Source organism: Salvelinus alpinus, chromosome 4 (assembly GCF_045679555.1).
Source record: "Salvelinus alpinus chromosome 4, SLU_Salpinus.1, whole genome shotgun sequence".
In the NCBI taxonomy this organism is placed as follows: Eukaryota; Metazoa; Chordata; class Actinopteri; order Salmoniformes; family Salmonidae; genus Salvelinus; species Salvelinus alpinus.
The window spans coordinates 72405745-72431411 of NC_092089.1; the positions used below are offsets into that span (position 1 = coordinate 72405745).

At 42.5% G+C, this 25667-nt stretch overlaps 2 protein-coding genes across 4 annotated transcripts; one reads left to right on the forward strand and one right to left on the reverse strand.

Annotated features, from left to right (window-relative positions):
* Positions 1-408: 408 nt before the first annotated feature.
* LOC139574389 (solute carrier family 49 member A3-like) lies at positions 409-11331 on the forward strand. The gene is made up of 10 exons (XM_071398918.1): positions 409-766; positions 5260-5418; positions 5994-6210; positions 6676-6752; positions 6877-7014; positions 8796-8912; positions 9062-9214; positions 9377-9534; positions 9635-9747; positions 10328-11331. The coding sequence occupies exons 1-10, from the start codon at positions 608-610 to the stop codon at positions 10630-10632; spliced, it is 1596 nt and encodes a 531-aa protein (XP_071255019.1). The 5' UTR covers positions 409-607; the 3' UTR covers positions 10633-11331.
* LOC139574388 (nuclear cap-binding protein subunit 1) lies at positions 11303-25594 on the reverse strand. Of its 3 annotated transcripts, XR_011674759.1 has the most exons (23): positions 25457-25594; positions 24064-24152; positions 23828-23928; positions 23566-23722; positions 23339-23446; positions 20322-20443; positions 20012-20081; positions 19535-19750; positions 19317-19414; positions 19130-19193; positions 18932-19042; positions 18553-18680; positions 18377-18451; positions 18137-18240; positions 17685-17807; positions 17491-17593; positions 17207-17300; positions 13430-13533; positions 13137-13254; positions 12572-12715; positions 12274-12387; positions 11977-12183; positions 11303-11370 (listed from the first exon to the last, which is right to left on the reverse strand). XR_011674759.1 is itself a non-coding variant. In XM_071398917.1 (22 exons), the coding sequence occupies exons 1-22, from the start codon at positions 25488-25490 to the stop codon at positions 12070-12072; spliced, it is 2388 nt and encodes a 795-aa protein (XP_071255018.1). In that variant the 5' UTR covers positions 25491-25594; the 3' UTR covers positions 11303-12069. The 3 variants fall into 3 exon arrangements, 2 of the variants coding, with proteins under 2 accessions (XP_071255018.1, XP_071255017.1); XM_071398917.1 differs by having other exon boundaries at positions 11303-12183; positions 12572-12712; XM_071398916.1 differs by having other exon boundaries at positions 11303-12183.
* Between the last annotated feature and the right edge of the window lie 73 nt (positions 25595-25667).

Here is a 25667-nt window from a genome sequence, read left to right on the forward strand (position 1 = left end):
TTGGTGGCACCTTAATTGGGGAGGACGTGCTTGTGGTAATGGCTGGAGGGGAATGGTATCAAACACATGGTTTCTATGTGTTTGATGCCATTGCATTTGCTCCGTTACAGACATTATAATGAACCGTCCTCCCCTCAGCAGCCTCCACTGACATTGACATAAATAATCCATATGTGATCTCATATCCTTTATCTGATGGTAACTCCTCAAATTCAGCATGAACATGAATTGTGTAGTTTATAATAATTGAACACTTGAATAATAAAATGTGATGTGTGAGTGCTGGGCTAGAACAAAAACTTGCACATCCCTGTAGCGCTCCTAAACCGAATGAGCATTGAACTCGTCTTGCACTAGGACTCAATATGTGGAGCGAGAAAAAGGGAGCGGATTCTGACTGACTACAGTCTCCTTATTGTCCTCACCGAAATATGGGGCGGATTTGTTGACTGTCTCAGACCGGCTGGTTGGGTTTCTTTCTCGGGAAGGACAAGACAATGTATGTTTATCATAAGCGTTTTAAAACCACATGACCCTTTAACAATATGATCGTTTGAGATTCATAAAAAAAGTTTTAAAGTCTATTGCACCTGGCTGGATACTACTCATGGAAAATGAAGATAATCTCTCGGATGAATTTCGGGTGCATGTTGTCGTTCCGAGTAAACCCAATCCAATACTCGAAAAACGTATTGTATTCAAAGTATACAAGAGGAGATGGTTAATTTTGTTCGTGCTGTGCTTGCTAAATTGCTCGAACTCTATGGTAAGTAGTCTACTTGTCATTTGCTGTCTCCCATATGACGTTGGCTGTTATCTGTCAAGTAATGAATTATGTGATCTTTAAAAAAACTTTTTGTAGCAATGTAACATCTCTGTAGCTAGGTTTCCATCCAATTGGCAACAGGTTTTCATGCGAATATTCTCAAATCCGCATAAAGAAAATATGCAAATTTCCCCAAATCCGCATAAAGAATATATGCAAATTTCCCCACCATTGTTGTTGCCACCAAACTGACTTGTTGCTGATAAAAATCAGTCCGTGAGACCAATGCATTATATATACACTAGTTGACTGTCAGGGAGCGCTGTTTTGAAGCCACCGGGCATCCAGCTTGGCACTCCCTCCCAATCGTTAAACATATTTTGGAAGCTATAGAAATGCATTTAATAATGTCTACATTTATTTTGCCACGTTTATTCTATTAGAGACACATTAATACAAACTTTTAAATTATATTATTATACATAAAAATAAAATATGTTAAAACATCTTCCGTATTTATTTTAGAAACTACCTTTGTTACTTTCCCCAATTTTAAAGAAATTACTTAAATACATATTATTTTGGCATTAAAACTTTCAATTGAAATACGTTTGATTGGAATACTTTGCTCCACAGAGTTTCTAAACCGAGAGGCGCAACATCGAGAGACTTCCGGGAACGCTTTCGATTGGGGTTTGGAAAGTTAATCAAAGAAGTCAACAATTCTTCCTTAGTTGTTAATTTTCTCGAAATCTAAAGGTACAACGTAGGTTCTAGACAATGTATTGTGTAGCTGAACATGTTATTACTCCAACCTCGTGAAAGTGACATACTGACACATTTACATTTTTGTGAAAAACAACTTTATATCGAAGGAGTGCCTTTGATTTGACGGCCTGCACATCAAATCTAATTGTATTTGTCACATGCGGCGAATACACAGGTATTCGAATACCTTACAGTGAAATGCTTACTTACAAGCCCTTAACCAACAATGCAGTTTTAAGAAGATACCTACAAAAAAGTAAGAGATAAGAAAAACAAATGCTTAAGGAGCAGCAGTAAATAATAATAGCGGGGCTATATACATGTGGTACCGGTTCAGAGTCAATGTCAACAGCTGGAGCGAGACAACCGTTACGCCTCGATCACAGCGACAGTGTCATTGCATTTTGGTACACCAGAATAACATTAATTTACAAATGCAGTGCGTTCTGTGTGGTGCATACGTTGGATTTATCAAACTGCGTCAAACTATGTGTAGACGGCTTGAGAGAAATGGTAGCAGAAGGTAAATGTTGAACTTTTGTTGCAAACATATCCAGATGATGCTGCATAACATTTTGCCCAATAACTGCAAGGCAAATGAATGTACGTCTGGTGTCCCGAAATGCAATGGCACTGTCGCTGTGATTGAGGCATTAGACCCAATGATGTGTTTCTACGCATTAGCTTTGCTGGCCAACGTTGCTATGACAAGGAACATCAAACTCATCATTGTGCACTTTCACCACCACCCTGTGAAGTTCATCGTAACTTGTTTTACCTTTAGCCTAATAAGACTGCATGCTTTCCAAAGTCGTAGTGGGAGGACCACACATTACATCGCGTGACTCCAATTTTACTTTAATATGATGGTTATTATATCAATATTTGTGCATACATGCGTTTCCACCGCCATTTGTTGCATAATTAATTTTACTGACACGAAAAGATCCCATTTTGTCTAGGGTATTTTGTTTTGTCGACATTTGAAAGTTTACTCACAAATTTGCTGTTTCCATCAGGCCTGTCGGGACATTATTTTTTATCGGACATGTACTTCACTTGCATAAAAAGGTTGGATGGAAACAAGGTTTGTGCCGCTGATTGCTACAATGTTCCAACAATGTAACAATCTCTATAGCACCTAGAAAAGCACCTGACATGTTGGGTTTCTCAACTGTTGACAGCTAACATGTCCTGAGAAACTTGGCTAGTGACCTGTATTGTAACCTACAGGTTACTTTCTATCGTTTGTGATCCTGATATAATATGGTATATTATGTGATGCCTAGTTATCCCTGAAAGAGTAGCCACATTTTTGTGCCAAACATACTGCTGCAGACACACACATCCAAAATGTGTGTTCGCCTTCACTATGAAATATAATAGCCACAATGAAATACAGTAGCCTACACTGGAATTTCAGGAGTCATCATGCAACATGAGAACTCCTTCAGCATATCACTCATTGAGTCAAAATGCATTTGGTTCAGACTTCTACAGCTATCTGACATACTGTATGGTGCACCCTAATATGTCAGAGAATGTAGCTAATGGGGCTATTGATTTAGCCCTGGGGCTATTGATTTAATAGGGGATGTGTGCCTTAGGGCAAGTGTGCCTTAGGGCAAATACCCCCCAAAACCATACACACCATACACCCCCAAATCAACATTCCATCTTATTATCTGTCATGTCAACATAGTTGTTTCCACACATCATTACAGAAATCTAAAATAATCCTTTAACAGTTGTAAGTAATACCCACACTGTAATTACACGATACATGTATGTACTACCATCTATATACAGTATTTGCATTGAGGACACTTCGAATTCTACATCCATTCAAAGAGGTTATATTTAACAACTAAGGTGGAAACCTACAGTGGAAGGCTGTGCTCACATATGCAGCAGACAGTGGTGGCATTGTGTGCCCATGCCAGCTGACCTACTCCTTCATCTCGGCTGCATAAATGAGATTTTCTTGAATGTCAATAAAAGATAGAATTGTACGGAATCCCTTTGTTGTTGCAGTGTCTGCGAACAACTCACTTCCATCCAATTGGTTATGCCTCTTGTCAAGACACTGTGTATTGTGTACTGTCACACAATCACACAATGGGATGCTTTGGCTTGCCCCAGAAAATCTCAGTTATTCAAGTTGAAATTCAGGAGAGTTTTATTTGGTCCTCTTTAAAGTAAAAAAAATGTAATCTTTGAGGGAAACTGTATGGTTAACCTGCTGTGGTTGTATAGGCCTATCACTGTTCATTTGGCTGGGATGGTTGGTCTCACTTCTCAGTATAGGAATTCTCTATGTTCATTTGACCAGTGAATGCCAATATAAATAGGCCTATGTAAACGCTTCATAGTAGCCTCTGATTTGATTAGATCAGCATAAAGCTGGGTCATGTGCTAATGTCTTGTGAGTCATAACTTCTGTTTTCACGTGACTTGGCGTTCCACAGGGCAAGGTTGTGATTTACTTCCTGCTCAGTGATGTATCTTTTAATCACATGATCACATACAGTGGGGTCCGAAATCATTGACACCCTTGATAAAGATGACTGTATAAATAATTAAATATACTGCGCTATATTGTATGCTCCAAAAATGGGGAAATTATATTATTTTATACTAATAGTATTGCTCAGAGAAAGAGATTTTGTTAAACAAGTAATACTTTTTCTCTCCAAAAGGTAGGGGTCAAAATTATTTACATTCCTTTCAATACCTCACCTTGAGGTATGTCAATGAAGGGGGGGGTGTCAATGTAAATAGGCTGGGTGGCCATTTGATTAATTGTTCAGCAGTCTTATGGCTTGGGGGTAAAAGGAGCCTTTTGCACCTAGACTTGGTGCTGACAATTGTTTGGGCCTTCCTCTGACACCGCCTAGTTATATAGGTCCTGGATGGCAGGTAGCTTGGCCCCAGTGATGTACTATCTGCCCAAAGTTACAATGCGGAGAGCATACTGTCAGGCTGCACCACAACTCCACCGCCGCTGACCGCAAGGCTGTACAGAGGGTGGTAGGCTCAGCCGAACGCACCAGTGTGCACCCAATGGTGCGTTCGATTGAGCGTACTGTCGTGGCTTTACTTTAATTTATCTGACGACTTATTTATCTAATCAACTAACTATGTTTAATTGTTACCCGATTTTAAACTAATCATGTTTAAAGAGTTACCATCTCCCAAATTAAACTCTTAAGGTCTTTACCTATCACATCCATAAAACAGTCAATGTATTCATCCTAACCTCGTACCATATCATCATTCTGAACAGTTGTAACCTCATGCATCTGCAAAAAAAAAAGTCTTATGATTCAGTACTACACAAATTGATTTAATTATGTATTTACTAGCTAACTAAATGATAACACAGGATAAACATACACACTTAATACAATAGAAAAGGTCCATAGCGGACTGACACAATATGGCAGCTTTTTACAAAAGACCTTTTTGGATCCTCACAGGACAGTCATGACAGTACCACCCTCTGTAGAGCCTTGCGGTCAGCGGCGGTGGATTGCTGTACCAGGCTGTGATGCAGCACGACAGCATGCTCTCTGCTTGTAACTTTGGGCAGATAGTACATTTGAGGAAATGAAGAACAGATATGTGTGTACAAGTAGCACTAAATAAAGATGTAGATTAGATAATGTAATACCCCATTTATTGTATATAATCAAATGTGTTTGTGCCTGTGCTTGTATCCTCAGTTATGGCTGACCTTTGCTCCAGTGGCAGACCAGTCAGCCCAGTTCATGGGTGTCACCCTGGACCAGATCAACTGGCTGTCCATCATCTATATGGTGGTGGCCATACCTCTCAGCTTTGGGACCACATGGATGCTGGACACCTTAGGGCTCCGAATCACAGTATGTACAGATCGGTCAAGGTAGACCCCATACAAGTCTCCCTTGTAAAAGAGGTCTCCTGACCTCAATGGGACTTTGTGGATAACCTGCCTTTGTCTTTGTTTACAAGCCTGTGCACACACGTGTCTGTTTCTGAAAACATAATCTGTCTACTGTGAGAAGTCTATATCCAGTACTTGAAATGAAAGAACATTGCATTCAAGATCTCCATGAAAAAAGGTGTACGTGGGAAATTCAGTGAAGTGTGAATGTTTGAGTCTGAAAAATCTCAGATAGTAAGAAAGTAAGCGTGTGTGCTGTCAGTGATCGAGGAAGCCGCCAATGTGCAGATGGCACTTAGATTTTAAGCGGTTGTACAAGTTTGCACCTGCACAGAAGAGATAAAACATGATAGGAGAACAAACAGTAAAATAAATGTTAAGAGAAATGTATCATAAGATAACTTAAACGAACATCCCCACAAGTGTATAGTTTATTTGTGTTTTGTCCTTTCTTCCAATTGAGGAAAAACATACAAAGTCAACGTGAACTTAAATCATTCATTCTGTTCCCTCCCATGCCTGTTTCCCCTGTAGTTGGTGCTGGGTTCGTGGCTCAACATGTTGGGAGCTGTGCTGCGTTTCGTGAGCGTCCTGGGGAGCCATGTCAGTGCGGCCAAATTCCCTGTGGTGATGGGGGGCCAGACCCTGTGTGCCCTGGCTCAGCCCCTGGTCATTTTCACCCCCACCAAGCTGGCAGCGCTCTGGTTCCCAGAGCACCAGCGGGCCACTGCCAATATGATAGCCTCCATGTGTGAGTGAGCTATGGTTGCTGTCCTGTACAAGTTACTCTGTTAAAACCACCTATGTCAAGTCAACATTATTGGTTGAGTTACCACTTTCCATGTATGTTTAGTACAGTGGAGGCTGGTGGGAGGAGCTATAGGAGGACGGGCTCAGTGTAAAGACTGAAATGGAATGGTATCAAACACATCAGACATGGAAACCACATGTATGACTCTGTACCTTCAATTCCATTCCAGCCATTCCAATGAGCCGGTCCTCCTATAGCTTATCCCACCAGCCTCCACTGGTTTAGTATTGTCAGTTGCTCCTCTTGAGTTTTTTGATTTTCCAGTTACAGGAACCAATATTCCTGAAAGTAGGAAGAGAATATCAGATGTCTGGTAGTGTTGGCTTCAAATACAGGACAATACCATGCCAGCCTATTTTAATACATTATATTCCTCAGTGGCTTTTTTTCATTTTCTCCTTTCAGCAAATCCCCTTGGGATTCTTGTTGCTAGCATCTTTTCCCCTATGATTGTGGGGACCACCAACAACATCTCTTCATTGGTGAGTTAAGAAAAAGGACAAAGTTTAGCTAGCACCTTATGAAGATAAATTGTCTTTGACTTTAAATTGCCTATACATTTATTAATCTATTACAAACCTTTTCCTCATCCATTGATCTTCCCAGCTGTTCATATATGCTGTACCAGCAGTCATCATCTGTTTCCTAGCAACAGTTGGGATCCGTGATAGTTCCCCCCCAACGCCCCCCTCAGCCAGTGCAGAAAGCTCCAACTCGGAGCCCTTCCTGGAGGGAATCATGCAGGTGAGTAGTAATCATACACACACAAAATGACAATACTGTACTACTTGATAATATCTTTGGTTACCCCTCAAAATTTCAACATTCACTTCTCATTATACAGTCGTGGCCAAAAGTTTTGAGAATGACACAAATATAAATTTTCAAAGTCTGCTGCCTCAGTTTGTATGATGGCAATTTGAATATACTCCAGAATGTTATGAAGAGTGATCAGATGAATTGCAATTAATTGCAAAGTCCCTCTTTGCCATGCAAATGAACTGAATCCCCCAAAAACATTTCCAATGCATTTCAGCCCTGCCACAAAAGGACCAGCTGACATCATGTCAGTGATTCTCTTGTTAACACAGTTGTGAGTGTTGACGAGGACAAGGCTGGAGATCACTCTGTCATGCTGATTGAGTTCGAATAACAGACTGGAAGCTTCAAAAAGGAGGGTGGTGCTTGGGATCATTGTTCTTCCTCTGTCTGCCATGGTTACCTGCAAGGAAACACGTGCCGTCATCATTGCTTTGCACAAAAAGGGCTTCACAGGCAAGGATATTGCTGCCAGTAAGATTGCACCTAAATCAACCATTTATCGGATCATCAAGAACTTCAAGGAGAGCGGTTCAATTGTTGTGAAGAAGGCTTCAGGGCGTCCAAGAAAGTCCAGCAAGCGCCAGGACCGTCTCCTAAAGTTGATTCAGCTGCGTGATCGGGGCACCACCAGTACAGAGCTTGCTCAGCAATGGCAGTAGGCAGGTGTGAGTGCATCTGCACGCACAGTGAGGCGAAGACTTTTGGAGGATGGCCTGGTGTCAAGAAGGGCAGCAAAGAAGCCACTTCTCTCCAGGAAAAACATCAGGGACATACTGATATTCTGCAAAAGGTACAGGGATTGAACTGCTGAGGACTGGGGTAAAGTCATTTTCTCTGATGAATCCCATTTCTGATTGTTTGGGGCATCCGGAAAAAAGCTTGTCCGGAGAAGACAAGTTGAGCGCTACCATCAGTCCTGTGTCATGCCAACAGTAAAGCATCCTCCATTCATGTGTGGGGTTGCTTCTCAGCCAAGTGAGTGGGCTCACTCACAATTTTGCATAAGAACACAGCCATGAATAAAGAATGGTACCAACACATCCTCCGAGAGCAACTTCTCCCAACCATCCAGGACCAGTTTGGTGATGAACAATGCCTTTTCCAGCATGATGGATCACCTTGCCATAAGGCAAAAGTGATAACTAAGTGGCTCGGGGAACAAAACATTGATATTTTGGGTCCATGGCCAGGAAACTCCCCAGACCTTAATTCCATTGAGAACTTGTGGTCAATCCTCAAGAGGCGGGTGGACAAACAAAAACCCACAAATTCTGACAAACTCCAGGCATTGATTATGCAAGAATGGCCTGCCATCAGTCAGGATGTGGCCCAGAAGTTAATTAACAGCATGCCAGGGCAGATTGCAGAGGTATTGAAAAAGAAGGGTCAACACTGAAAATATTGACTCTATGCATCATGTAATTGTCAATAAAAGCCTTTGACACTTATGAAATGCTTGTAATTATACTTCAGTATTCCATAGTAACATCTGACAAAAATATCTAGACACTGAAGCAGCAAACTTTGTGAAAATTAATATGTGTCATTCTCAAAACTTTTGGCCACGACTGTACATAGATTCAGTTTTAATCATACTTCATCTAAGAGAGGTAGTGGCCTATATCTTGCATTGAATGATCCATGACTGCAATCGTATGAAAGGAGCATCTGAAACCCCCCGTTTGCCTCCTGTTCCTTTGTAGTTGCTGAGGAACAAGGCTTACATGATTCTCCTGCTGTGCTTCGGCTCAGGGATCGCCGTATTCACCTGCTTCTCTACACTGCTGGAGCAGATCATGTGTGTCCGAGGGTACCCTAATGTAAGCACCCACTTATGATCCCAAAGTAACAACAAGATTTGTTTTTTCATTGCAAAAGAATGAATGAAAGATTATGGTCCATGATTCTGTTTTCTGAACAATATTTTCACCATCACCAAAATAATGAATGAAACAATGTGTTGTGTTAGGACTTTGCAGGACTGTGCGGGGGTCTCTTCATTGTGTTCGGTATTGTCGGGGCTGGTTTCCTGGGACTGTACGTCGACAAAACCAAGAAGTTTATAGAGGCCACCAAGGTTAACATGAGCCTTTCAGCGCTGGCCTGCATTGCCTTTTCAGTGGTGAGTACAGGTCAAAGGTCAGGGTTATCAGTCTTGTACTTCATGAAGCACTGTGATGATGAAACACTTTTCTTCAAAGTTGGAAGAAAATAGGATATATTTGCAGTTGTGTGTATGCGTGGTGTAGACAACACCTCATCCCTGTGCGTTTCCCCCTACCAGGTATCTCAGATGCGGAATCAGAGAATAGCCTTGGTCGTTGTTTGTTCGCTCTTTGGCTTTTTCGGCTTCTCCATTTACCCGGTTGCCATGGAGTTGTCTGTGGAGTGCTCCTACCCGGTTGGAGAGGCCACCTCAGCTGGCCTCATCTTCATATCAGGGTACTGTCTGATACTGGTTCATACAAGGACAACACACACTGAAGATCAAGACTGTAAATACAGGCTTATGTTAATAAGCATGTGCTTGTTTTTTCCCCAGACAGATCCAGTCAGTTATCTATATACTGCTTCTTCAGGGGTTGACCAAACCAATGGCCGACTCGCCCTTCTCTACCTGTTCTGCAGGAGGAGATGCAGCCTTGAGTTGGAGGGGTAAGTTAAGAACTGCCATGTGTATCAGCAGGATAAATTAATTGTATGCTAATTGAGGCACAATTGGTTGCCCACCGTTCAAATTCACAGGCAATTACAGCTATTAGTTGTTTTGTTAGCAGTTTAGACTTTGCATTTGTATGCAAATAACACACATGGTGGACCAAAATTGTGGCTGAAATTGAAACTGTGTTCTAAACCACACATGCTTTGCCACAGCTAAAAATATTAGTAGCAGATGCATCATGCCCATTGAAATTGAGGGGACAGGTGCCCCCACAAGCTAGTTTGTGACATAGAATTTTGCTATTACTTCCCCCTCCCAAAAAGAAATGACGTGCATGATGCCTCTGGTAAAGGAAGCAGATCCACTTTTTAGACATTAAGGCCAAAACACAGTGACGATGGATGTTATGTTGCTGCTCTCAATTCTATTTAATGCATAATGAAATCCTCATTGATATGGGGCTTTCCTGTGGCTCTAGCAGTGTGATTCTCTCTAGAACACACACACTGTGATTAGTTGCTGTTGGCAATGGGCTTAGCGCGTCATTGACTCTTTGTGTGTTTCTCTCCACAGTGCCCATGCTGGTGATGGCAGGTCTGTGCAGTGCCTTTACCTGCTGCTTTGTTATCTTCTTCCACACGGAGTACAGGAGACTGGACGCTGAGGCACAGGCTAGTGGGAAAAAGACAACTCTGACAACCTGTGACAGCATGCCAAACCGTAACAAGACAAACTCTGACGACCCGCCAGACTCCAACAACAAAACAAACTCTGACGACCCGCCAGACTCCAACAACAAGACAAACTCTGACGACCCGCCAGACTCCAACAAGACAAACTCTGACGACCCGCCAGACTCCAACAACAAGCCAAACTAACAACACACAAGACTCTGACCAAAAGGAGGAACAGGCCAGTGGTTAACTGAACTGCTGTTGAGATGACCACCTCACTGGCATCATTTCGGAAGCACGCCAACTCTCACAAGAGGCCAAATGTATTGACTTACCAATACATTCCTTTATAGTATATATATAGTATCTAGACAGGCGGGTTGCCTCTCACAATGTATCAATGCGTCAGCTGGGACAGAGGACAAATTGCTCCTAGGTCTGGGTTTCCGAGACTAGTAGAAATACCCCATAAATGTCTGATTACTATTGTAAGGCAATGGTAAGGAAGGCATTTAGAATGTAACAGTAATCATCTGAAGTGAATGATTAGATTTTATGGTGGTGGTAAACTGGGCTTTCCTTTTTAATACAGGTATGCACCGAATAGCACCTTTGTCCTGAAGCAGAGCAGAAGTCATTTCTGCTCTGTAAAAGTGGACATATTTCACATGCAAAAGAAATCCAAAACCTGAATTGACTAGAATTTCAATGGAATTAAACTTTTGTTGGTGGACATGTTTACACCCCAAAAGCATACAAAAAGGTAGACTAGTTCATAAAAAAAATCCAGATACATAAATTGCCACATGTCTGTTCCACTTTTATACATTGTGTTTAAGTGACGTTTTAAACTACTCGTAAATATACAAAAAAATAAGTTATTAAATTAACCACTTTATTGAATTCCATGTCAGTCATTGTTTTCTTTCCTTGAAGAGGTGGCTAAGAGGAAAGGAATAAGGGCAGGAAATGTAAACGTTACACAATGGCCAACAGAAGACTACAGTTTTAACTGTTTCCCAATTTCCATTCACATAAAATACATAAAAAAGAGCACTCTGGATTCAGGCTCGCCTGCTGCTTTTTGCCCATTTGCAACCTCAGGTTTTTAAAAGATCCACTTTAATAGAGCCCCACAGTGGAGGTGTCATAATACCCATAAAACCTAGCGGTCAAACAGGGAAATGGTTCCAAACGTTTATCCACCATTCATTTTTCCCATAGGGAATTTTAGAGACACTTAAAATAAAGGCTGTTTCGTGTAGGCTGACCCTGGTGTGACGTTTTGATAACCATGTACATCTCTCGGACAAGGAGACTTGTCAATAGATATGGCTCTATTTACAGATTGAAAATGCTAACTAGCATCAAAGTAGACAGGTTTTATGGGTCATACTGTGGTACTCTATAGGACTATGAGTAATATGTGGTAAAAAATGAACAACAAAATGGAGGGGGGAAAAAGAAAAGAAAACGAAAGAAGGACCCGAAAGAAAGAACTTTAAAAAATATGGTAATTTTACAGTTAATACCTTGAACGGCACTCACCACACAAAGTCGAAATAACAAAAAAGGTCTAACGAGGAAATCTTGATGCAAGAGCTGGCTATGTGTGTAGTATGGCGTTTGGTGTGTACGGGCTCAGAGCTGCAGGGCACAGAACTGCTGGTACACAGCTAGGATGTGGTGGTCGAGCTCGGCAGTGAACAGCAGGTTCTCCAGTGTCCCCATATACTGCTGGATTGTCACATGGTGCTGCAGAAGGGGAAAACAAAGAACTAAATGAACATCAATTGAACCTGAATTACATGGAAAATAATTGACTGAAGAAGGAGTAGTAGCTACCATGAGGAAGATTTGCTGCAGCCTCTCGATGCAATTCTTGTACCAGGGCGTGCTGAAGTCCACACTGCCTGTCTCGCAGCGCACCAGGTGCTCCGTCAGCATCATGATGAAGCGCTACAGGGACAGAAGAGAGGAAATAGAAGCGAGAGAAAAAATAATGGTAGAACTTAAGGTTGAAAATCATAATCATACAGAATGTCATCACTGAAAGGGCTGAACAGTGAAAACAATACAGGCAACCATGTTGCTGACAGTCTATTCAAATTCACAAAGCTTTATTGTCCATCCAGACCAGTACCTGGAAGATGACCAGGAAAAGGTTCTTCTGCTCACTCTGGGCCGACTCCACCTTTTCCTGCAGACGCTCGATCTGCTCCTCCAGCTGACCGTCCTCATCCTCACTGTTCTTCTCCATGTCTTCCTCGTCTCCACTGTCCTTCTGCTGAGAGATGGAGGGAGAGAGAGACACGAGAGAGTCCTATTTGCTTGTATGTTAGGCTCTTCTAGTTCCTTTAATATGGTAATAATGCTGACATGTACTGATGACTTATCAGGAAACAGACTAAACTGACAAAAATGTTTGAAAGGGACAGTGTGTCCATTCAAGGCCAAATTAAATTAGTTGGTTTGATAAGATCACGTGTGACGCAGGTTTAGACAGCAAAACTAGGGCACCATTAAAAAGGTCACTACATAATCAAGAAGGGAACATTCTGCTTTGTGCAAACCTTGGGGGGAAAAAAACTACTGGCACAATCAGTACAATATTCAGAGCAATATTGTTGGTTAATTCTTGGCTTTAAAAAGTCTAGAAGAGGCTCTGCTTACAGCAGTGGTTGCTAGGACACCCTCCTGCTGCCTACCTTCTTATGCTGTTGCCTCTCCAGCTTATCCTTGGCCTCTTCCAGCTCTTTCTGAATCTTCTGGACGTGTTTGTTCATCTTACGGATAGTGGAGTGCAGAATCTCCCACACGTAAAACCTGCCCGCCACAAGGCCACGCATGGATTATCCATGAGTTATTTCATTTCAAAACAGTTATACTGTATTAGGATAACTGAGAAAACTACTTGATCGATATTCACATTATTTAAATTACAGCAAGGGAAGACACAGCAAACGTGTGCGTGTGCACACGCAGAGGGTTTAAGGCCCACCTGGTAAACTCATGAGCCATGCTAGGGGAGAAGAGCCAGTTGGCTACGGCTGCACAATCCACAATCTGTGTACGGATCAACTTGTCCACCAGCACAGAGACCATCTGCACAAACAGACAGGTCAACCACACTGAGTTACACCAAAGACTCACCTTTCTCCATACAATCTATGGTCACGGCACAATTCACAACATTATATTAAGAGAACTTGTTTTTTTACAACCAAATCTCTATTTGTGATGTAAATGGCATGTTTTGTGACGTTAACGTTTGAGAAACTTACCCCAAACCAGTGATAGAAGAAGTTAAGATATCTGAATAGAAAATGACTCAAGTAAAAGTCACCCAGTAAAATACTACTTAAGTATATTTAAAACCAAATACTTTTACCCAAGTATCAAAAGTAAATGTAGTTGCTAAAATATACTTAATTATCAAAACAAATCATTTAAAATTCCTTATATTAAAACCTCTATGGGATCGGTGTCCCCCTCCCCCCCTCCCCCGTGGGACGGTTGAGCTAACGTAGGCTAATGTGATTAGCATGAGGTTGTAAGTAACAAACAAAAAATCCCAGGACATAAACACATCCGATATGGGTAGAAAGCTTAAATTCTTGTTAATCTAACTGCACTGTCCAATTTACAGTAGCTATTACAGTAAAAGAATACCATGCTATTGTTTGAGGAGAGTGCACAATTATTATTAATAATAAACCAATTAGGCACATTTGGGCAGTCTTGATACAACATTTTGAACAGAGATACACTGGTTAATTGGATCAGTCTAAAACTTTGCACATACACTGCTGCCATCTAGTGGCCAAAATCTAAATTGTGCCTGGGCTAGAATAATATATGGCATTTCTCTTGCATTTTTTTTTTTATTTTATTTTATTTTACCGTTATTTTACCAGGTAAGTTGACTGAGAACACGTTCTCATTTGCAGCAACGACCTGGGGAATAGTTACAGGGGAGAGGAGGGGGATGAATGAGCCAATTATAAACTTCAAAGATGGTACAAAAAAACTAACAAAAAATGCATGTTTTTTTCTTTGCATTATCTTTTACCAGATCTAATGTGTTATTCTCCTACATTAATTTCACATTTCCACAAACTTCAAAGTGTTTCCTTTCAAATGGTATCAAGAACATGCATATCCTTTACAGGTAGTTAGATTTGGGTATGTCATTTTAGGCCAAAATTGAAAAAAAGGGTCCAATCCTTAAGAGGTTTTTAAGCAAACTAGACGGCACAATTTTCTTGTTTTTTAAATTTATTTACGGATAGCCAGGGTCACACTCCAACACGTCAACATCATTTAAAAACAAAGCATTTGTGTTTAGTGAGTCCGCCAGATCAGAGGTAGTAGTAATGACCATGGATGTTCTCTTGATAAGTGTGTGAATTGGACCATTTTCTGTCCTGCTAAGCATTCAAAATGTAGCGAGTACTTTTGGGTGTCAGGGAAAATGTATGGAGTAAAAAGTAGATCATTTTCTTTAGGAATGTAGTGAAGTAAAAGTTGCCAAATATAAATAGTAAAGTACAGATACACAAAAACACTACTTAAGTAGTACTTGAAAGTATTTTTAATTAAGTAATTTACACCACTGCCCCAAACAGCAAATCACTTCCTCGTCCTTGTTGTTTAGTATGGGGCCCTGAAAACACTTAAACCGCAACAAAAACATTATTTTAGAAACGGCAAAGCTCTCAGTATAGTGATGCAGGTCTTTAGATGTTGTACACATGAAATTGTGTCATTCCGAAATAAATCCTAAATGTTATATTCCCTTTTGCGCTCCTCGAGCCGCCTTGAGCGGTTCCATTTTCCGTGGAGCCTGCTGCAACAGGTAACTGCCAAAATAAAGGAAACACCAACATGTTGTCTTAATCGGAGGGCCTGTTGTCCGGACCTCTGCCAGTCTCTAATGGGGGTGCCACAGGGTTCAATTTCCGGGCCGACTCCTTTCTCTGTATATATCAATGATGTCGCTCTTGCTGAGGGTGATTCTTTGATCCACCTCTACGCAGACGACACCATTCTGTATACATCTGGCCCTTCTTTGGACACTGTGTTAACAAATCTCCAAACGAGCTTCAATGCCATACACTCCTTCCTTGGCCTCCCAACTGCTCTTAAAATGCTAGTAAAACTAAATGCATGCTTTTCAACCGATCACTGCCCGCACCCGCCCGCACGACTAGCATCACTACTCTGGACGGTTCTGACTTAGAATATGTGGACAACTATAAATACCTAGGTGTCTGGTTAGACTGTAAACTCTCCTTCCAGACTCACATTAAGCATCTCCAATCCAAAGTTAAATCTAGAATCGCTTCCTATTTCAAAACAAAGCCTCTTTCACTCATGTTGCCAAACATACCCTCGTAAAACTGACTATCCTACCGATCCTTGACTTCGGCGATGTCATTTACAAAATAGCCTCCAACACTCTATTCAGCAAATTGGATGCAGTCTATCACAGTTTCATCCGCTTTGTCACCAAAGCCCCATATACTACCCGCCACTGCGACCTGTATGCTCTCGTTGGCTGGCCCTCGCTACATATTCGTTGCCAAACCCACTGCCTCCAGGTCATCTATAAGTCTTTGCTAGGTAAAGCTCCGCCTTATCTCAGCTCACTGGTCACCATAGCAACACCCACCCGTAGCACGCGCTCCAGCAGGTATATTTCACTGGTCACCCCCAAAGCCAACACCTACTTTGGCCGCCTTTCCTTCCAGTTCTCTGCTGCCTATGACTGGAACCAATTGCAAAAATCACTGAAGTTGGAGACTTATATTTCCCTCACTAACTTTAAGCACCAGCTGTCAGAGCAGCTTACCGATCGCTGCAGCTGTACACAACCCATCTGTAAATAGCCCATCATACTACCTACCTCATCCCCATATTTGTTTTTCTGCTCTTTTGCACACCTATATTTCTACTTGCACATCCTCATCTGCACATATCACACCACTGTAAATTGCTAAATTGTAATTACTTCGCCACTATTGGCCTATTTATTGCCTTACCTCCTTACTTCATTTGCACAAACTGTATACAGAATTTTCTATTGTGTTATTGACTGTACGTTTGTTTATCCCATGTGTAACTCTGTGTTGTTTTTGTCGCACTGCTTTGCTTAATCTTGGTCAGGTCGCAGTTGTAAATGAGAACTTGTTCTCAACTGGCCTACCTGGTTAAATAAAGGTGAAATAAAAAAATTGGGTGTTGGGCCACCACGAGCGGCCAGAACAGCTTCAATGCTCCTTCTACAAGTGTTTGGAACTTCCTGTGTGGAAGCACCCCATGCTTTCAATATGCTTTGTATCCCTCATTTACTCAAGTGTTTCCTTTATTTTGGCAGTTACCTGTCAAATGGACGGAGAGGTGTTACTCGAGCCGCAACAAAATGGAATATAGCGTTGCGGATAAAGTTCGGACATAATTTCATGTGTACAACATCTAAAGACCCGCATCACTATACTGAGAGCTTTACAGTTTCTAAAATGATGTATTTTAGGTGTTTTTGGAGCCTTTGTTCAGGTTTTTTCATGGCCCACATACCACACAACGAGGATGAGGAAGCGATTTGCTGTTTGGGGTAAGTTTCTCTAAAATGTGAAATTACAAATAAGGTGTCTGGACTCTTCAATGACATGCCATTTAAAAAAAGGAAAAGAGATTTGGTTGTAAAAAATAAACACATTTCTTCTAACTCTGGGGAAATGAGTGTTCTAGTGTAGGTGAATGGGCCGGTTCTAACCTGTGGGTGGTTCTTCCAGACCTCGTAGACCACCCGGAGGATATGCAGCTTGCCCTCGTCACAGTCTGTCAGGGCCTTCAGGATCTCATGGAACCTGGGAGACAGAAACAGGACACTTTAGGTGTTGTACACACAGACAAAGCATGTGTGTTCATTCAACTGCCTAGTAGCATAGCAATGCTACACTAAGCCTCAAGACTGAACAATGCCACCCTTTTCTGTGGCACACAGCAGAGCAGGGCACAGGAATGGAAGGTGTGGGTTGGAAGAACAGGCACACTCACTTGGCCAGGGCACTGAAGGAGTGGCTGAAGGACTTGGCAGCCAGATGGAGGAGGGTCTGCAGGAACACCTCTATCTTCAGGGGGTTGAAGCCCTCGCCCTCATCTGGAAACAGACAAAGGAGGAGTGAGTGAGAATGAGTAGAACATATCCCAATAGGAACACGGAAGATGAGTGTGTTCGGGGGCTAACTGACCGTCGTCATCTTCCTGGTTGGGGTTCGGCACGTCTTTGAGCACGGTGAGGATCTCCTCGTTGGAGGCCCGGTTCTTGATGGCGTTGCCCACCGCTATCGCCACCGCATAGCCTGGCAGCGCACCTGGACAAAGGCAGAGGTGTAGTCATGTTGTATTTCTGATGGTGCTTACATCAAAGAGTTCAACAGAAAAGGAAGACGGTGCACACTGTATTTAGTTCACTGGGATAACAACACGAATGTGCAGCGGTACCCCTGGGGCTTCTTTGAGGTTGACACTCAAAAGGCAACACATCTACAATACAACAGAAAACCAAATGGCAGACCAAAACTTTTCAATAAACCATGCTCACAAAGACAAGCACATTAGAGTCATCTTAGTCCCCAGGCTATGCTGAACCAACAGACAGCATCTTACAGAAATTAAACCTTTGGAGAGGCGGTGTACTTACTGTTGGCCTCATCTTGGTATTTGTAAAAGAAGATGGGGTCGGCTGGGATGAGTCCTGAGAAAGTGGGAGGGACGATGTCCACTATCCGCTGATGATAGGAGAGCCTGGAGGTGAAGAGCAGCTCATTGGTCACTTTCTAGAGACAGACTAAGGAGAGCCATCTCTATACATATCCATCCCTATGTATGATCTAAAACAAGCTGGGTGCAACACAGCAGTAGTGGATCTGAATGGAAATACCTCATGCATTTCTCCAGAACCTCCTTGACAAACTTGGGCTTGGGTTTGTCTGCATCCAGGGCCAAACAGTCCACCCTTTGGAGATGAACGTGAACAGATGAGCATTGCCGTAACCATAATAAGGAGTGATTCCAACTACATCAAATAATTCAGTTGATGAAGACAGCTGATCTTACCAGTCGTCCCAGCTCCATCGGAACTGAAAGTTGCTCAAATGGTGGGAGAACCAGTTGAGTAGTCGGTCTATGCAAATAGTGTTCATGCTGTCCAACCTCACGTACATCATCTCTGTGGCTTGGGCCAACTGGGAGGAGGCTGTTAAGGGGTTAACTATCACTATTTATGTGATGTAAAACAAGTATCCAAGCCTGACAAAAAACAATTATGGTTGAATTACTGGTTTAAAAAAGTAGGATCTCTGAAAACCGTATTTCTGAATTTTCCCCGTGGTATTTTGTGTACCCTAGTTTCCCCGTATTCAATTTTTGGGCAGAGAAGAAAAATGCATTCCTGAAGTAGTCAAATATTGTGTCCCAGTAGCGGGGTGAAGGATACAACTTGGGGCAGGGAGCCTGGCTGCAGCTTGCAGAGCTCAATGAGCAGCGTGGTGTACATAACATCGATGTGGGGGGGACAGGGCAGCTGGAAGAGCTCTCCAAAGATCACCTGGCAGAAGACAGAGGAATGGAAGTGAACTAAGTTCCTGTTCTCCAATTGATAAAACTCCTGGGTATGAAGCAGTAATGCACTTACCTCCACAATGTGATAGTTGAGTGGGATCTTGTTTTTCCCTGGATAGCTCAGCAACTGCGCAGCACTGATATAAAAAAGAATATATATATTTAAATAAATGTCCTCTCACATTTGCTCAATCACAAATGACTAACTCGAACAACAAGAGGACACATTAAGAAGTCCATTAGAATGTACAACAGCTCACCAGGTCTTCCTCTCTTTCCAGTGGGACTTGATGATGTTGTGAAGGTTATCCTCAATAACAAACCTCTCCACAGAGTGGCTGCCTGGCATGACAGGGCCCTGTGGTCAGGGAGAGGAAGAAAGGCTAGTTCAGAGCATTCCAAAAGGCAACCCCATTCCCAAACGTTTCTCTTTCTCTGTACTCTTGACTGGTCTGTGAGAGGGAATGGTACACGGTACCTCGGGGGCATCGGTGTAGTCGAACATGCGAAAGATAACGCGGGGCACGGGGTACTGGCAGTCGGGCATGTTGGCTGGTGGGGTGAAAGGTGGCAGGTTGTGCTGCAGGGCCTCACACAGCACGCTGTCAAAGGCAATGTACGGCCGCAAGATGTGGCGCTCCTGCCAGCGGTCCTTCTTTAGCTTTTGGATCTGAGCGTACAGGCAGTCCAGGTACTGAGGGAGAGAGAGGTGGTGGTGATGGAATATAATACTTATCAACACTGGTATCTCCTACTTCAAATCAAAGTGTATTTGTCTGCTTGCACAGGATAGAACAGATGTAAACAGTACAGCAAAATGCTTACTTACAAGCTCTTCCTCAACAATGTAGTGTTCAAAGGTAAGAAATAGAAAATCCAGAATAGGGTCTTAAAAAAAACACTGAATCAATACTTGGCCAGACAAATAAAAACACAATAAATAAAAACAACTTACCTCTTCTTGTGGGTGTGGCTTCTCTGCCGTCCAAACCTGAAGCATGGGGACATGAGTCTTCAGTCGCCTCCTGAAAAACAGTAGATCGGTGTCACCGCGATCGTCTCACCAATATTTAGTGCAGTTGACAAAGGCGTCTCCATCAAAATACTCATGAATTTAAATTGCATTACGTCATTAAACAGTTCCTCAACAAAAAAGCCAGAAAGACACTACTGTAAGTCTCTCTGGATAAGAGTATCTGCTAAATGACTCAAATGTAAAGACATGTAAATACCAAACTATAGTGGAAGACAGAAAGAAAGAGTACTTGAGATAACCGTCAATCTGGTTGAGGAGCCGGTCCATCTCTACGTCCTTCTTCTCATCAAGCTCCTTCCCAACCCAGGGGAGACTGGAGAGTACAGCATAGACAAACCAGTCAGAACGCACCTGGGAAGAGATAAAACAGTCAAAATGCACCAATAGTCACACTAAACAGTATATACACACTCAGTGGCCAGTTTATTAGGTACACCACCACGTTCATGAAATGGTTTGCTCCTACAGACAGTGAGTCATGTGGCCGTGGCTTGCTGTATAAAGCAGACAGACAGGCATCCAGTTACTGTTCGATTGAACGTTAGAATGGGCATAACGAGTGTCCTACAGACCCCTTGACTTTTTCCACATTTTGTTATGTTACAGCCTTATTCTAAAATGAATTAAATTCATGTTTTCCTCATCAATCTGCACACAACACCCTATAATGACAAAGGGAAAACAGGTTCATTTTTTATTTTTTGCTAATTTATTAAAAATAAAAAACTGAAAAAGCTTATTTACAAAAGTATTCAGACCCTTTGCAATGAGACTCGAAATTGACCTCAGGTGCATCCTGTTTCCATTGATCATCCTTGAGATGTTTCTACAACTTGATTGGAGTCCACCTGTGGTAAATTCAATTGATAGGGCATGATTTGGAAAGACACACACCTGTCAATATAAAGGTACCACATCTGACAGTGCATGTCAAAGCAAAGACCAAGCCATGAGGTCGAAGGAATTGTTCGTAGAGCTCTGAGACAGGATTGTGTCGAGGCACAGATCTGGGGAAGGGTATCAAAACATTTTTGCAGCATTGAAGGTCCCCAAGAACACAGTGGCCTCCCATCATTCGTAAAATGGAATAAGTTTGGCATAACCAAGACTCTTCCTAGAGCTGGTGGCCTAGCCAAACTGAGCAATCTGGGGAGAAGGGCCTTGGTCAGGGTGGTGACTAAGAACCCAATGGTCACTCTGACAGAGCTCTAGAGTTCCTCTGTGGAGATGGGAGAACCTTCCAGAAAGACAACCATCTCTGCAGCACTCCACCAATCAGGTCTTTATGGTACAGTTTGGCAGACAGAAGCGACTCCTCAGTAAAAAGGCACGACAGCCCGCTTGAAGTTTGCCAAAAGGCACCTAAAGACGCTCAGACCATGAGAAACCAGATTCTCTGGTCTGATGTAACCAATAAGTTTTATTGGGGCGGCAGGTAGCCTAGTGGGACGGCAGGTAGCCTAGTGGTTAGAGCGTTGGGCCAGTAACCGAAAGGTTGCTGGATCGAATCCCCTAGCTGACAAGGTAAAAATCTGTTGTTCTGAACAAGGCAGTTAACCCACTGTTAGGTAGGCCATCATTGTAAATAATAATTTCTTAACTGAATTGCCTAGTTAAATAAAAAGTTACACACATCTCAGTTTTATCTCACTCTTCAAAGACTCAATCATGGACACTCTTACTGACAGTTGTGGCTGCTTTGCGTGATGTATTATTGTCTCTACCTTCTTGCCCTTTGTGCTGTTTTCTGTGCCTGCTGCTGCCATGTTGTGTTGCTACTATGCTGTGTTGCTGCCTTAGGTCTCTCTTTATGTAGCATTGTGTTGTCTCTTGTCGTGATGTGTTTTTTATTATTTTTAATCCCAACTCACGTCTCCGCAGGAGGCCTTTTGCCATTTGGTAGGCCGTCATTGTAAATAAGAATGTGTTCTTAACTGACTTGCCTAGTTAAATAAAAGATTGAACTCTTTAGCCTGAATGCCAAGCGTCACGTCTGAAGGAAACCTGGCACCATCCCTACGGTGAAGCATGGTAGTGGCAGCATCATGCAGTGGGGATGTTTTTCAGCGGCAGGGACTGGGAGACTAGTCAGGATTGAGGGAAAGATGAACGGAGCAAGGTATAGAGAGATCCTTGATGAAAACCTGCTCCAGAACACTCAGGACCTCAGACTGGGGCGAAGGTTCACCTTCCAACAGGACAACATCCCTAAGCACACAATGCAGGAGTGGCTTCGCAACAAGTCTCTGAAAGTCCTTAAAGGGCCCAGGCAGATCCCGGACTTGAACTCGATCTAATATCTCTGGAGAGACCTGAAAATAGCTGTGCAGCAATACTCCCCGTCCAACCTGACAGAGCTTGAGAGGATCTTCAGAAATACAGGTGTGCCAAGCTTGTAGCGTTGTACACAAGAAGACTCGATGCTGTAATCGCTGCCAAAGGTGCTTCAACAAAGTACTGAGTAAAGGGTCTGAATACTTAAAAAAAAAAAAAAGAATATCACATTTACTTAAGTAGCAAGAATTTCTACAAACCTGTTTTTGCTTTGTCATTATGGGGTATTGTGTGTCGATTGAGGGGGAAAAAACTATTTAATCAATTTTAGAATAAAGTTGTAACGTAACAAAATGTGAAAAAAGTCAAGGGGTCTGAATACTTTCCAAAGGCATTGTAAGTGACTTTGAGCGTGGTATAATCGTCGGTACCAGGTGCACTGGTTCCAGTATCTCCAATGGTGCGACAAACAAAAAATATCCAGTCAGCGGCAGTCCTGTGGGCGAAAAAATCTTGTTGATGAGGTCAAAGAAGAATGGCAAGTATCGTGCAAGCTAACAGGTGCAGTAAAACTGTGGTGCTCAGAAAGGCATCTCGGAACGCACAACTTGTGGGCACACAATCACCAACACTGGACAATTGAGGAGTGGAAAGACATTGCCTGGTGCGACGAATCCTGGTTCCTGTTGCGTCATGCTGATGGCAGAGTCAGGATTTGGCGTGAACAGCAGGAGTTCATGGCCCCATCCTGCCTGGTGTCAATGGTACAGGCTGGTGGTGTAATGGTGTGGGGAATGTTTTCCTGGCACACGTTAGGTCCCTTGATACCAACTGAGCAACGTTTACATGCCCCGGCTGTTGTAGAGGCAAAAGGGGGTACGACCCAGTAGTAGATGACCGTACCAAATAAACTGGCCATTGAGTGAACTTGCATACAATTCATGGCTTTAAAATGTATCAATAACATGTTACCTGCGGAACATCCTCCTCCTGAGTGACGCTAACAAAGTTCTCAAACATGGCCACCATGGAGGGGGCAGCGATCACGTGGCAGTTCACCAGGTCACAGAGGAAGCGCACCTGGAGAAAAGAGTGTGTCAAACATTATTGAAATGCACCTGTAATTGTTTTTGAGAGACCCTTGCTAAATTTGCCTGGTGAATCTGTGGACCAATTATTTTATGGCACCAAACACTTACTAGGTAAAGAGCTTCGGTGTACAGGTTGGCCTTCAAGGTCTCTTTAAGTTGTCTGATCATGGCCTCCACAAACTCCCCGCCAAAGTTGTAGTTCCTGGCATTGAGAAGGCCCACTAGTGTTGTGTACACGGTCAGCTTCTCGGGTAGAAGTCGAGCCCTGTCAAAACAAGACACACAATTAGAATGTGGAACCTTTCTGTACTGTACCTATGACTGCACTAAAAGTATTTAAAATGTATTAGAATAACTTGGAATAGCTTACACAGCACACAAGATGCGCAGGATTTTGTTTTTGTAATTGGGGAGGTCCGCTTCCAATACACCTGCGAGACCTTCCAAGTTGCTTTCCAGGGAAGAGGTACTCTGCAAATGAATGAAGAAGTTGGAAAACAGCATATCTGGTGATTTCAGGGGTCAAATCAGACAACAGTATAGCGAGTGACAAAATGCACACATCATCCAGAAAACATACCCACACCTACTGAAAAGCCCTATTACCTTTTCTCCCACTCGACATATCAGTGATTCCAGGCGATCCTCAATCTCAACGGGCTCAGACGTTCTCCTTCTTTTGTGAGACTGGCCACCTAGAATGAGATGGACATATACATGATGGATGACGGTGAGATGGAACAGATAGTCTGAGATGGACCCTTCCTTCAATTGAACCTTTTGTGCTAACTCACTGACATGTGAAATTCTTCTCTCTTTAAAAACATTATCTTACAGTAGTGTAGCTGGCTACTAGTTAATTTCACAAATCATTATTTTGCAGATCCATTGTGGTGTAAATGGCAGAGGCTACAAGCCTGCTAGCGAGACAACTTTTTGACATCACTAGTTGCAAGCACCCCCAAGGTCTGAAATGTGCCCCAAAAACAACATTTAGTTAAAAAGGGGCCATCTGCAGTTGCTACATCCATTTTTGGACTTATAAATGAATGATATGTACCCATTGATTCTTGACTAATATAACTTATAAACACCTCATGAGCTTAATTCAACTGCATACCCCATCAAAACCCAAAATACAAGCTTGTTTAACTCCAATGTTTGTAAACAAACTAGATGAAAAACAAATAAATGCTGATATCATGGATGGTCCTTGCATCCATAGCTATGTCTATGAATTTGAGAGTGGTTACATTTCAACAGCCCCATCCCTCAGCTTTGTATCGAAACAGGGGCTGGGTAACCTCTTATTGTTTCAACTGCTGATTATCACTTTATCACAGTGGTTAACAAGACAATATATAAATGATTTGTAGGACAAATATATAATAATTAGGTGGGTGCTTACATTTGTCCCATTTCAAATTGAAAATGTAATTTTAGCATATTCCACTCTCCCTGAGACAGCCTCGGCCAGGGATCAACAATTATTGACCGCGACCCTGAAACAATTAGGTTTAAGTGTGTTGCTCAAGGACACATGTTTCACCTAATCAGCACGGGGATTCGAACCAGAGACCTTTAGGTTATTGGCTTAACCGCTAGACTACTACTTGCCGCTGGTAGGATAGGGCTACATACGATGGTGGACGACGGGTAGTTAGGTAGCTAACTAGCTAGACAATTTCTAGCTAACCGGCTAAAAGCAAGGGCTATGTTAACCCATCAGGCTAGCCAATCATGGGGTGTTGGAAAACGGCCAATGTGACTTGCAAAATACTTGGTTTGGTGTTTCACATTGATGTATGAACCGATAGTCAAATAACTTATCACGTTAGTTAATCACTATGGTGATTTAACTAGTACGCAAGGTAGCTAGCTAATTTAGCATGCTGCACATTGACTACAGAGTGAGCAGCATCAACTCACGCTGGCTTCAGCGACCGTTAAGCTAACTAACGTACTTTGGCCTCGAATTAGCTAGCTAACGACCACTTACCATCATCCCCGTCACTGTGCCGTCTTCTAGACATTTTATTATTGACACCGTTGGATTAGTAACTGTATGCTGCTTCTTATTGATTATGGTAACAGTATCTTTCGAGATAATGAGATTAGTTATCAAGCTTTGAGCTTTTCAATAGTGGTCAGATTCAAGTGAAGCACATCCGGAGCGGAGGTTGACCGGACGTACTTGGTTGTGTACTTCA